Source organism: Octodon degus, unplaced genomic scaffold (assembly GCF_000260255.1).
Source record: "Octodon degus isolate 3935 unplaced genomic scaffold, OctDeg1.0 scaffold00051, whole genome shotgun sequence".
Lineage (NCBI taxonomy): Eukaryota > Metazoa > Chordata > Mammalia > Rodentia > Octodontidae > Octodon > Octodon degus.
In genome coordinates, this window is record NW_004524627.1 from 11,337,166 (window position 1) to 11,351,907 (window position 14,742).

General features: G+C 35.2%; 1 protein-coding gene across 1 annotated transcript in view; it reads left to right on the top strand.

The window, feature by feature from the left end:
* The first annotated feature begins 3,218 nt into the window (after positions 1–3,218).
* The window catches only part of LOC101564452 (histone-lysine N-methyltransferase SETDB2), a 92,342-nt gene continuing 80,818 nt past the window's right edge, over positions 3,219–14,742 (top strand). Inside the window, exons 1-3 of the mRNA XM_023717251.1 lie at positions 3,219–3,333; positions 8,950–9,075; positions 11,188–11,253. Of these exons, the coding sequence (XP_023573019.1) occupies positions 3,318–3,333; positions 8,950–9,075; positions 11,188–11,253 (208 nt within the window). The 5' untranslated portion in view covers positions 3,219–3,317. The remainder of the gene's footprint in view (positions 3,334–8,949; positions 9,076–11,187; positions 11,254–14,742) is intronic.

A 14,742-nucleotide genomic window follows, 5' to 3' on the forward strand; every position in this document is an offset into this window, starting at 1 on the left:
TAAAATTAGCCAGTTTTCAAGATTTTTAAAAATATATTTTTATTAAACATGTATTATGATTAACATGTATTAACTGTATATATTAATGGAGTATGATATTTAGTATGATATTTCAACACATGATTTCAATATCCACTGATCAAATCAAGGTGATTAGCAGTTTTTTCTCCTTATCATTTTTTTGTTCACCTATGAAGTCAGAGCTTTTTGTTTTTTGTACTGGGAATTGAACTCATGACCTCATGATTGCCAATCAGACACTGTGCGGCTGAGCTGTGTCCTCAGCCTCTGGAGTCAGAGTTTTTTTGATTTAAAAAACTTTCAGTTGATCTGGTTATCATAACTAAAGTAAATGTTATGTAATATAAATGTAAAAAGAAAGCATACATTAAATTTTTTGAAAGAAAAAGAAAAAAAAAAAAGAAACTTAATGGAGCTAGTACTGAGGGCTGAGATGTATTGATATGTCCCTCTGGTATGATCTTTATTGTTTTAATTTTTTTGTATACTTAATTCATCTTCTTGGGATTTTTACTTTTTGAGCCTACTTAGTAGTTTGTATCTTCCTAGAAAATTGTTCAGTTTATTTAGTTAGGCATTCCAGTAAAACTGTTTAAACCTTAAAATATTTAAAACTCTCATGTTTTTTCATTTGTTATTTTGTTGGTCATTTCCTACTTTTTTTTCCCTCTGTCCGTCTTCCTTCCTTTCTATCTCTGTGTCTGTGTCTGTCTCTGCCTCACTCTTACATTCACTCTCACTCTCAATTTCATTCTGTCTCTTTCCTTCCAGTATTGAGGGCCCCAGTACTCTACACCCCTGCAGGTCTTGCTGCCTTGCCCTGGATAGACTTGAACTTTGGATCCTTCTGCTTCAGCTTCCCAAAGTGCTGGCATTATAGACATGTACTATCACCCCCAGCTGTTTTTCCCAACTTCCTAATTGAATGGTTTCTCTAAATTTCTAAATTGCCTAGGCTGGGTTTACATTTGCAGTCTTCTTGCCTCAACTTCCTATAATACTGGGATTATGGGCATGTGCCACCACACCCTTGTTAATTTTTTTCATGAAGTACTTAACATATTTCTCCCTGTCTCTGGGTGACTCTTTGAGTATCTGTATAAGTCTTGTATTATAGTATCAAAAGATACCTTGACTAGAAGTAGTATTCTGGGTTCATATTTATTTTCCTTTAACATTTAGCATTTGGCATTCCTGGAAAGAAGTTTCATTACCAGTCTGATTACTTGTTCCTTTTAGATAATACAGATTTTTCCTGAAGTTTGGAGGTTCTCCTTATTCTTTGTATACTGAAGTTCATCACAGATCATATAGTTGCATGTATTAATCTGCTTGGACTCAGGGCTTATATGTTTTCCAGTTCTGAGAAATTTTAGATCATGATTTGCTCATCTATATAGTAATAGTCCCTCTTATATTTCCTCTTATTTTTTTGCTCTGTATTCTCCAAGAAGTACTGAACTCAACCTTTCAGGTTACCAATCTTTAGGTCATGTGGTTCTTCACAACAGTCCATGGTTAATTGCTTATTTTTTGGGATTGTAGGTTGAAGAACACATGTTATATTTTATGTTTGCAACTTATAGACAAGCTATATTGTAGAATTTTCAGTTTTTCTTTGTGACCTTTCTTAATTAAAGTTCCAGTTTTTACTGTATTCATAATTAGTTATATTAAATAATTCATATTAGTAATGTTTAATTGTTCATGGATGGGGTTTCCTTCGTTAAATCATTGAAGATATCAAATATAATTAAAATTATTTTCAGGATTCTCTTATTTTCTTATTAAAGCTTATTAGTCTGGTAAGCTTGTTTTCATTTTCATGTTGTACTTTCTTCAGATTTCAGGTGTTCTTTGTCTCCTTTGTGTGGTTTCCTGCCCATCCTTTTTTTGTTATTATGCTTGACATTTCCTTTGTAGCTTATCATCTGCCTACTTTCCCCAGACAGGCTTGACAGACTTTGTACATAGGTATTTTTGTGTTCACAGTGACCATATATATTTGAAGTGTGCTAATATTTTTATGAATTGGTGTGGAAATGGTGGAATTTACCACTTGGTGACTTACATCTTGAGAATGTAGGGTTTTTTTGTTTACTTTTTGACCATTTTATTCTTCCACTAAGGGTATTAAGGAAATAATCATGTGAATGTAATATTTTTATTCAGGGTTATCATACTGAAAAAAACTCAAAAAACTAAAACAGTGTAAATATCCAGCATAGGGTTCATTTATATTATTCATTAATTTATAACTTATAAAACCTTTAATGTGTGGAGTATTTATGCAATTATATTTTGTAGCCATTTAGTCATATAAAAATATTAACGAGGGAAAGTGCAGAATGTTACTGGTGAAACAGTATGAAAATTTATATACAGTAAAATTCAGATTTTGTTTTGAAATTATGTTCTGAAAGAATATTAATTTCTAACATTTGTTGAGTCCTACACCTGTCAGGCACTATTTTATATAGTTAAGTCTTATCATCACAGCTTATGAGGCAGCATTTTTATCCCTAATTAGAATGTTTTAAAGTACTTGTAGGAATTGTTTATTTTATTTTTTTGTTTTTCGTGCAGGGTCTCATAGACTCATAGCGATCCTCCTGTTTTCAGCCTCCCCAGTGCTGGGATTACAGGTGCGTGCCACAAAACTGGGATTTGGTCACTGGATCAACCTGCCGTGGGGCGGGGCCAGTGTGACATGATGCCAGGGATCTAACTCCAGCTTGCTTAAGCAGGCACTTAATCTGCTGAGCTATCTTGCCAGCCCTAGGAATTGTTTAATTGTTGATTAATAGTATGTGTTAGTCAATAAATGTTAAATATGGGTGACAGAATTATGGGTAATTCTTAATTATTGGTAATTTTGTTATTTTGCACATTTTTTAGTTATTTGTGTTTTTTTAAATACTGATTTATACTGTTTCAAAAAATAGAGTTGTTATGCTAACAGTATCTTTTTCCCTTGTATGTTTGTGCTTTACAAATGCGTATCATTTTTTATTGTTTTCTATACAGAATGTCTCATGCATTTGTGGACCAAAAGATGGAGTTCATTTTAAAAAGATACTGTTGTTGGTCCATCTTGAAAGTTTCTTCAACCACAGTTTCAAGTCTCAAAGAAGATTGTGTTGTGTTTAAAATGGCATAATTTATTTTCTCTGAAGACTGCAGATTTTAGAGACAATTGTTGCATTACAGTTATACTCTCACCAGTGTGATTCATATCATTCGGTCTCAATAAACTTAATTTTGAAGAATTTTATACCTACAAGCAACACCAAAAGATGGGAGAAAAAAATGGTAGGTTGAAAAACACATGTTATATTTTATGTTTACAATTTATAGACAAGCTATATTGTGGAATTTTCAGTTTTTCTTTGTAAGTGACCTTTCTTAATTAAAGTTCCAGTTTTTACTGTATTCATAATTAGTTATATTAAATAATTCATATTAGTAATGATAAGCAGTAATGTTAAGAGCTTTGATATACTTTAAAATTTTTTAATGGTACTGGAGATTGAACCCAGGTCTTTCACACCAAGGTAGATTTCAGACCCTTTTTATTTTTTATTTTGAGATAGGGTCTCACTAAATTGTTGAGACAGGACTTGATTGTAGTCCTGTGTTGGGCTCTCTTGTGTCAGCACTATAGCTATGTGCCTCTCTACCCAGCTTCTAATGTTTTTAAAAAAGAAATGACTTTTTAGAAAAATTAAAAAAAAAATTTTATGCTAAAGGAATAGTTCAAAGAGTCACCATATGCCCATCACTCAGCTTTACCTGTGACTAACATCTTATTAGATGATACATGTTAAATTAACAAACCCATATTGTTACATCATTTACTAACATCTATAGTTTATTAGAACTTACATGTATTTTACTCTCTGAGGATTCTATGTAGAATATTATACTACATTTACTTTTCTTGTCTCTCTGACTCATTGTGTGATTTTATATCCAAGTATTTTGTGGGATACCCCTCTGATGGAATTACTGTGATTTTTCTCATGACTGGAGTAGGATTATGGGTTTTGAGGAGTGAGGTCACAGAAGTAAAATGCCATTTTCATCACATACTAAGCTATATCACCTGGCTAATATAGGTTGTGTTATCCATTTTTCCCACTATGAAGTTACTCTTTATTTTCTCCTACTTCTTACTGTACCTTTTGGAAATAAATCATTATTTGTACCCCATATATAAAAAGTACTTACACTCCTTGCAAGTAGGATATCTCCATGAATTATTTAGAATCCTCCTGCAACAGAGATTTGTCTCTCCTCAGTTACCCATTCAGTCACTTATATATTTATATCAGTAGTTATATTTACATCAATAGATATATTTACATCAGTGGATATGTGTTTTATACTTTGCATTAGAATCCAGTACTACTTGTTTGTTTTTATTTTTTAACACCTTATTTTCTTTTTTTTCCCATAATTTTATTGATAAACAAATAGCAATGAGACAATTGCAAATCAAATAACACCTTATTTTCTAGTACTAGAAAATATTTAAGGTTCATATTGTATGTTTTTTATGCCAGTCCTTGAGTCAACCATTTCTTGAATGAGCTCTGGTTCCTTTTATTAGAAACCAAGATCTGGACAACAGAGGCTTAATGGGTCTCTTGCTTAGAGGCCCTCTTATCTGATAGAGTAGGAAAATACTTGTTTATAACATGTATAAATGCACATATTTATAAATATTTGTGTGACTGTATATTAAACTCATAGGAATTTATATAATGATTCCCACTCTAGTCCCTTGCCACATGGCTCATTTTAGTCTTCTTTCCTTGCTTATCTATCTGTAAACTCCCACTCCAGTAATGAGAACCTTCCAGTAGTGAGAAACTTGGTTTTTACTACCTGTCATCCATTTACTTAATTGTTCAGTTCCCATCTATATGTATAGCATTTTCAGAATTATAAATCCTTTCCAGAGTCAGCATCTTTTTTGCCCTTCAGTGAGGTCATTTATGCATTTGTAATAGTTACATTCTTTTACAGACTGCATTCCTTACTGAATTTCTGAATTTTTTGTTTTTTAAAAATTTATATATATTAAAGCTCATTCTTGGCTCTTTAAAATTATGTTTTTTGACAAATTATAACATTACAGTATTACACAGAACAGTTTTGCTGCCATAGAGTATGTTTTCACTGTCATGATATAGGCCAGTGGCCCTCAAACTTTTCTTGGTCTTAAAACTTACATACTCTTTAGAGTATTGAAAACCCTAAATAGTTTTTCTTTATGTAATGTCTGTTGATACTTAACTATGTTAGAAGTTAAAACTAAAAAGTTTCAAATATAGTAATTGGCTCATTTTTAAGAAAAGAACAAATTCAGCATGTTAAAAGTAAGAAAAAGTAACTTTTCAGGTAAGGACAAGGTTGTTTTACATCATTACAAATACCTTTTTAATACCTGGCTTAGTAGAAGAGAAATTCTCATATTTGCTTCTGCATTTGAACTACTGGGTTATGTTGCCATGTTTGAAACACACAAAGACAATGAAGTTTTACACAGGAAATTGGAAAGGGGAAAGCATTTTAATGGCTTTTCATATAGTTGTTCGTATTTTTCTATTATAATTACAAAACTGAACAAGTATTCATTCCTTAAAAGTCAGTTGGCCCAGACAGTTGTTTTGTGTTTTGTTTTGTTTTGGTGTTGCGGATTGAACTCAGGACCTTGTGCTTGCAAAGCAGGCACTTAAGCCTCTGTACTATCTCCCTGGCTCTTAAGTCATTTGGAATGTGGGATCTGAACTCATCAGTTTTTACAGTTACATTAAGATTTATTGGTTTATTTTCTACTTGTACCTTTTCTATATGTGATTAACAATGTCTTCTGATGCTATTTTTAAAATAATGGTTCAGAAAATTGCTGACAATTTCCATCATATAATATAAAAAAATCACATTTGTCAATATTTTTACTGATCTCGTTTAAAGAGACAAACTCCAGATAGGACAGTGTTGAATGAGTCTGAAAGTTTTGTTTTGTATGTATGGTACTAGGGCTGAATCCAGGGCCTCATACCACTGACCTATAAACCCCAGCCCAATTAGTTAATTTTTAATTAACACAAAAACTATGTATTTGGACTGGGTATGGTGGCACAGAGCTGTAGTCCCAGCACTTGGGAGGCTGAAGCTTGAGGATTATGGTAAGTTCAAGGCCAGTCTGGCCTATATAGTTAGTTCAAGGCTAGTCTGAATCACACAGTGCAAGCCTATCTCCAAAAGAAAAAAGTGTGTGTTTATGGTGTATGCTCTAATGTTTATTAGGTGTATATATTTCTTTGTAGTGAAAACATTCAGAAAATATTTTGTAGTTTCTTTTGAAATGTATAATATATTATCTATAGTCACCTACTGTGCAATAGAACACCCTAACTGTAAGTTAGAATATGTTCATCAACCTTTGCTCATCCTTTTCTCCTCCCTACTCTCTCCAGCTTCTTGTAACCAGTATTCTGTCAGCTTCTTTGAGATCAGCATATTTATAGTCCATATGAGTGAGATCATACAGTACTACCTTTTCTGTGCCTGGCTTAGTACACTTACTGTAATATCCTACTTATACTCTTATACTGTATGGCTGAATAGTAATCTGCATGTGCAAGTACATTGTCTTTCCTGCCTCCTTCCATGTTGCATATCTTCTTTCATCCCCCCTTGAATTGTCACCTGTTCCCTTCATTTTGCACCTAATTGAATAGCACTACTAGCTATATGGTTTCTTGAGACAGAAAGATGGAAATCACTCTTAATTCCTCCTGCCACCACCTGAGTGTGTTGTTTTGTTTCTGCTTGAGGTACTGGCAATTGAACTTTTGCACTGAGCTGCATCCCAGCCCCATTATTGCTATTATTGTATTTGAGACAGTCGCGGTAAGTTGCCCATGTGCGGCTCAAACTTGTGATTCTCTTGCCTCAACCTCCAAAAAGTACTAGGATTACAGACCTGTACTACTACGCCTTTACAGAGTGATCTAAGAAATATAACCTGTTCACATCATAAGATATTCCACCTCTTGAGTTGTCTTCCATATAAAAGTAAAGTTGCTTATCATGATGCATACAACCCTTCCTCTCATAGCTCTGTTTACTCCTTGTCATGCATTCTGTCTGTCCTCTCACATTGCATTTATTTCAAATCTTGAAACCCATGAGGAATTAAAGTAGACTTTATCTCATGTAGTACACATCAGGCCAGAGTGTTAACAGGGAAACATCACTCCTGAGGCTACTTGGTGGCAGCAACCCTAATTAGGTGGAAAATACCTTGGGAAAGATGATTTTTCCCAGTGTGAATTAGGACTCCAAGGAGCAGGCCCCTTGTGAAAATTCTGCCTCTCTTGCAAGGTTGGAGGTTTAGGGTTTAATGTTTATCAAGGAAAAGAAGAACAAAAAATATATATGGAGACAGACCATCAGGAAATGTATACACACTTTAGCAATTCACTGTACTAATAAATGTCTCTGAAGCTAATGGCTGCCACTCTTGAGTACCTCTTGTAAGTTTTGAGGCCAGAGGTAAGTTAATCTCATGATGCCTCAGTGAATTTAGTGTTTAAATATTTATTCAAACTTTTCTTTCCCTGATGTATACATTTTTTGGCACACTGTATATGTGTATGTATATGATATATACACATTATATATGACATATATATAATTTTTTATTTTAAGTTCTTTTCTCATTAATCTACTAACTGCTATGCAGGTGGCCTTCCTAGGCAAGCACTATATCACTTTATCAATCTCAGCCCTCTCAAGTGACCTTTCAAAAATATAAATATTAGGGCCAGCCAGATAGCTCAGTGGATTAAAGCATGTGCTTAGGCAGACATCGGGACCAGGGTTCAATCCCCTGCGTGCTGTGCTAACCCCACCCTCGGGGCATGCTGAGAAGGCGATTGAGACTGGGCATGGTGGTTCGAGCCTATAATCTTAGTGCTTGGGAGGCTGAAAACAGGAGGATCACTATGAATCTGATCTACATAGTGAGACCTTGTAAACCCTGTACTAAATATATTTTTAAAAATATTTTAAAAACCCAAGGCCAGTCTGAACTGCCTAGCAAGGCCATATCTTAAAAAGGAAAAAAAAAAAAAGATGTTATCTTTACATAATGTTCCTTGCAAAAAAAATCTTGATGGGTATCAAATATTGGTTGAGTTTCATATAGTGAAGGCTTATATAAGAATTTTTTCTAGAAGCAGTATTGGCAGGCATGGTGGCACATACTTGTACCAGTGAACCCAGGTAATCACAAGGCAGCGACAGGAGATTCCCATGTGCAAGGACAGATGAAAAACTCAGCAAGACCTTGCCTCAAAAAAGTTTTAAAAAGGCTGGGGACATGTGTCACTGGTAGAACACTCCCACGTTGAATCCCCTAGACTAGCAAAGGCAGTATTTTTGGGCATTAGTTATATGAGATAATTCGTTCTGGAATTACTTCTATGTTTGCCATAGGTTGTATCCCTGAAACTTTAAAAATGCATGTTATCTATGCATATGTCTCACTACCACTCTGTATTAATGTTACCCTTTGTAGTGTCATCGAAGACATAGGAGTGCATGTGTGTTTTATTTTTGTGATGGTGGGAGTGGAATTCAGACCCTCATGCATAGTAACCAGACACTACCACAGAGCCACAGCCCCAGATCACACTTATTTTTTTAAGATAAGAGAAATAGAAGCGATACTTGAATATATTCTTTGTAGTTCCTTAAAAGGAGATATGACTAAAATTTTTTTCTTTCAGGATAGTGATAAATTGAATATTGATTTTATTGAGAAATAAATAGATCTTTCAGTAACAATGCCTTAAGGAAATTAGTCTATTTCTATTAAACTCTTAGACCATTCATTCCTTTTTATTATAGGTGATGCAAGAAGTTTCTGGATGGAGCTAGAAGATGATGGAAAAGTGGACTTCATATTTGAAAAGGTACAAAATGTGCTGCAGTCTCTGAAACAAAAGATCAAAGATGGATCTGCCACAAATAAAGGTATGAAGAAGTAAAAGGACTTCAGTAAGCTTAAGCAACATAGTACTGTAATTTTAACAGTAGTTAAAAACCAAATAATTTCAGTTTTAAAAAACCTAATCCTTGCTTTGTTTTGTTTTATTTTTTTTTTCTCTGCTGTGAAAACTTGATTTTATCAAATCCATGAACATCTTTTTTAAATTATTATTTTTTATCTTTTTCTTCCTCCCCCCTCCTTCCTTCACCCGTAGACTAGATCCTGGTCTCCAGACAAGTGTCAGCTGGGGCATCAGGGACCACGGGGTTGTATGGCTGGTCAGAAACACTTGGCCCTGACCCAGAGCTCAAGGATACCACCCTGTCCAGAGGGCGGGCCAGGATGCCTACTGGCTGTCTTTCAAGGCTTGCTGCATTTTGGTTCCTCTTATCTCCTCTTGTGCAGCCCCACTACAAACTCACTGGGACCCAGGAGGGAGAAGCTTCAGGCCCATGGACATTGTAAAAGTGGATGACTCTGATTCCTTGTGAATAATAGCTACTTACTTACTTTTTATCTCAGTCTACTTTTTTTTTTTTTAACTCTTGTGTGTCTTTTATGGGGGAAGGAGGAGGATGTTGCCAAAGCAATATCTGCTCATTGTGTCATATTTGGCATGTATAAAAAATATTAACAAAGAAAATTATTTAAAAAATTATTCATCACCTCATGATTCAAACAGCTTTTGTTTTTGTTTTTGTCTTTGATTTTCAGTTTGTTCTTACCTATACAGAGTCTACCAAAAAAAAAAAAAAAAAAATTAACCAGGGTTATAAGTCAGTGATGCAGTATTTGCCCGGCAAGCACGTGGTCCTGAGTTCAATTCCTAGTACCAAAAAAATCTATACATTGGGATAAGAAAAACTTACACAGATAAATATTGTAATACTAATTTTTTGAAGCATCATGAGATTAATACAAGTTACCTTTGGCCTCTATAAATACAAGAGAGGCTCAATATAGTGGCCATTAGCTTCCAGACATTCATTAGTATGGTTACCTGCTGAAATTTGTACAACTTTTTTGGCAGACTGTAAATAAGCTCAGTGGTAGAGCATGTGTTTAGAAGGTAGGAGGCTTTTGGTTCAGTTGTACCAAAATAAACCTAAATAACCTAAAAGTACATATAACTGCATTTTGCCTGATTTGAACAGAAGTTGTTCTACTAGTCTTGTGAAGGGAAAACTTGTGTTCTATGCAAGACAGTTAAGTCATCCAGTTTTGTTTTCAACCCTGCTTGCTTGCAGGATATTAAGACTAACAAATAATCATCTTTTGCTGTATCTGAACTGACCTAGTTTTAAAGAAAGATTCTTTTGAACTATTCTTTTTTTTTTTTTCTTTCTTTTTTTTTGGATGTATTTGGTTGTTGCAGGGTCTCGCTACACAGCTCAGACTTGTGGTGATCCTCCTGCTTTCAGCCTCCTCAGTGCTGGGATTACAGGCACATGCCCCTATGCCTGGATTCTGGCTGGCTCAACCCACCTTGGGGGCTGGGGCTGCCATAGCACGTGGTGCTGAGGATCGAACTGTGGTCCCTGTGCTTGCCTACGCTTGCCTAAGCAGGTGCTTTAGTCTGCTGAGCTATCTCACTGGCCTTTCCCGAACTATTCTTAATACTTTCTTCTAATATTTGTTTTTATGACAATCTATTATGTATAAATCAATTAACTTTAATTTTGGGTTTTGAGATAGTGTCTCACTACATAATTCAGGTTGGTCCTCAACAGATAAGTGCAATCTAGGTGGATGCCTTCTGCATCCCCCTCCAAGATGCTAGGATGAAAGGCGAGTGCCATGACACCCAGACTTGTATTCGTTTCTTTTAAAAGTGCTATTAGCATTTTAATATTTCTTCTCAGTCTTTCATGACTCAGATATATGTAAGTTTGAGTCCAGATCTACTACTTGTAGCTGGGTTACTTAGAATAAATAGCTTCTTTAATACAAATAATCATAAGAACCTCTTAGGAGAGATGTGAGGTTAAATAAGATAAAGTATGTAGGTTATTTAGCATAATAGCTGGTACTGTGAATAAAGATGGTGGTGCTGATTGCTTTCATTTGTTTTTTATTTTTACTTTTTTTCTTAACAGAATACATCCAAGCAATGATTCTAGTGAATGATGCAACTATAAGTAAAAATTCAACATTGAAAAAGCGTATGTACACTTCTTACCCCACTCCTAGAGTATTCTCTTATATTTCCTTGCTCTAGTGTAAGCCATCCTTTGTATGTCACATTAACTAATGAAAATTTGAAACAAAATATAAGATCCACATTGCTAATTTATGTTACTTTCCTGTGTTAAATGAAAAATCTTACCCATCCAGAGATTGGAAATGCATGTGTCTTCTTTATATAAAGAATGCAAATAGAATTCTAAGATGAAAAGTACCCCTGCTTCTTATGAAGACATTACTAGGAAGGTACATTCTGTTTAGTGAGGTTGGTAGACAAGTTCCTTTTTTTTAAATTTCTTTTTTAGACCATTGGTCTTCTAAGGTACAAATTCTATTTAGAAGGTTCAAGGGCCGGCCGGATAGCTCAGGGCACTAAAGTGCCTGCTTAGGCAGAGTGCAGCAGCCAGGTTCAATCCCTGGCATGCCAGCCCTACCCTCAGGGTTTACTAAGTGGAGACTGAGACTGGGCATGGTGGCACACACCTGTAATCTCAACTCTTGGGAGGCTGAAAACGGGAATCACTATGAGTCTGATCTATGTAGTGGGACCCTGTAGACCCTATACTAAATATATAAAAAAAAATCTTAGAAGATTCAAAGATGACACACTAAAAAGCTTTCTCTTTTTAACACTTGTGACACTATACCAAGTAATTCTCCAGTTTTCTATAGACACCTTCATGTTCCACAATTTGGTTTGATTGTGACATTAACTACTCAGTTAATGGTGACTCCACAAGTTAAGGCTGAGTCCTCTAAGACTCATCTCCTGCTTCCGATGCCAGTCACAAATGCTCGGCTTCAGCTACTTTTGAGTTGGCTCCAAATCGGGTTCTCACAACCCGACTTAGGTTCAATAATTTTACTATAATGGCTCAAAGAACTCAGGGAAATGCTTCACCTACTATTAGCAGTTTATTTAAAGGATACAGATGAACAACTAGAGGAAAAGTACCAAAGGATGAAGTCTGGAAGCCCTCTAGTAGAAGGAGACTCTCTACTTGTTGAGTTTTAGGTATGTGTCACCGTCCCACCATATCGATGCTTTCCCTAACCTAAAAGGGCTCTTAAATCTATTATTCAGGGTTTTGGGGGAGGTGTTTTTTTGTTTGTTTATTTGTTTGTTTTTGAGGTCTCCTTACATAGTCACAAATGACAGAATCATTGGTCATTCATGATTAGATCAACTGCCTGCACCCCTCTTTCTGGAGATAAGAGACACAAATGTTTAGGACAGTTCTACTCCTATAATTACACTTTGATCTTTTCAGGGACTAGCCACCATCCTGGGGACTTATCACCAGTTATCACATAAGCATACAAAAGACCAACAGCACTCTGGAGATTCCAAGGGTCTTAGAAACTCTTAGGTCAGGAACTAAGAAGTGAGATCACATACTATAATAGTAGATGCTCCTCATCATTTAGGAAAGTACAGAGTTTTAGGTACTGTGTTTGAAACTGGGGCACAACAAATATGTATACTTATTGTTATTTGTGCCAAGACTGTAAAACCTGAGGGTTTTTTTAGTCAAAATCAAAATTCCATCAGTCATAGTGTATCACAAATTTCCTCCTGTTGAGACAGTACGGATTTTAATTAATACAGTTGGAGATTAGCAAGAGGTTTTAGTTTGTGCTTTACTGCCATAATTTGGAGCCTTACAACTTTTAAATTTTTAAAATATAGTCTAACGTTATCAGTCTGTTTTGCTTTATTTTTATTTTTAATCTTTATTTGGTACAGGATCTCGCTATGTATCTCAGACTTGTAGTAATCCTCCTATAGACATGCGCCACCATGCTGAGTTTCATTGGCCAGCTTGGTGTGGTGCCAGTAGGGTATGTGGTACCGGGGATTGAACCTAGGTCCTTAAGCTTGCCAATTAGGTGCTTAGACCGCCAAGCTATCTACCCAGGCTTCATCAGTTTATTGTAAAGAAAGTGTTTCTTTGTCAGAAGTATTCTCAATTTCAGTAAATGTAGTTTTATATTATATTCTTAAAAGCAGTATCATCAGGCCCTAACCTTTCAAAGTCAGTGAGGACCCAGCACATAAGAGAATCTGTACTGTAACATCCTATAACTCAGTTGTGTCCCAAATTTTCTGATCAAGGACATTATGGGGCCACAGAGGAACGTGATCGATGATGTAAAATGTGCCTAAGGAGAGTTACATGGAGGGAAAACATTCTCTCACGCTTTTACAGAGAGCAAATTACTCAAGCAATGGCCATGATTCATCCACATGGCTGACACTGACAAAGGATCTACAAACTGCTGTACAGGGTTTCAGGGTAAATCCTGAAGGGATTGAACAGACCTTTTCAGGTACAAAAGTTGCATTTCCTGTTATATACGTCTTGCTTTATCTTGGTCTTAACCATCCAGCAGAAAAGTATAAAAACAAGATATGAAAAGTAAAGCCATATTTATATGCTGAGCTGTAAAAGACTCAAGTCAGCAACTTCTGACATTGTCAGTCCTGTGGATAACCCACTACTATTATGGACTACTGGACTATATTGGATTATTTTGCTGAATTCACACACCTACAGTATTTAAATGGCAGTGGAATACCCATCTCTAACTAAACAAAAAAAGGGGATGCTAATGAAGGACCATTTTGTATCTGTATATACAAAATAAGATAGATATAAAGCTACTTTCTCTTAATTCAATGAGAAGAAAGATTTGTGCTAATAATAGTGTTTGGACAGTATATCATCTCTGCATCTGGTACTATGAATAACCACTACGAAGAGAACCATATGCAATGTACTAATTATTGAAACTATCCTACTAATCGGTTTTGAACCTGCCTCATTCTATTTGTATCTCAATAAAATTAATAAAAAAAACAGTATTTTCCACTCTATAGTATCCTTTGGTTAAATCTGGAATTATATGGGATGAAATCTTTATCTCAATGCCTAGCATTGGGAACTGATGAATGAAACTGACGAAGAGATAGATAAACAGGAGAAAAGATGTATAAGCTAATCAAATTAATTTCATGTGCATAGGAGAGTCATGTAAAAAGTGAATACCCAAAGCAGTACTGAGATTTGAGAGCTTATTTATTGTGCCATCCTAACAGAAACAGAGGACACTTGTGGAAGAACAGATGACGTACAGAAGTAGGGTGGGGAGAACCATGGGTGACTTTTGGAAGCTAAGTTGGTCCTAAAGGGAAATCATTGGGAGGAATGATAGTTCTTGGGGGTTTTTTTTTGCCATAATTTTATTGATAAATAGCAAAGAGACAATTTCAAATCAAACCGGTAGGACAGTTTCAATATTTAACATACTGCATACATTCTTCATTGTGGTTAATTGCTGTACAAGATGCAGACTTGATACCCCATTTACACACACCATTAGAACAAATCATTCTATTCATTAAGAGAATGTAACTATATATCTATCCTAACCACTTTGAATACACAGATACAAAATGGACATTC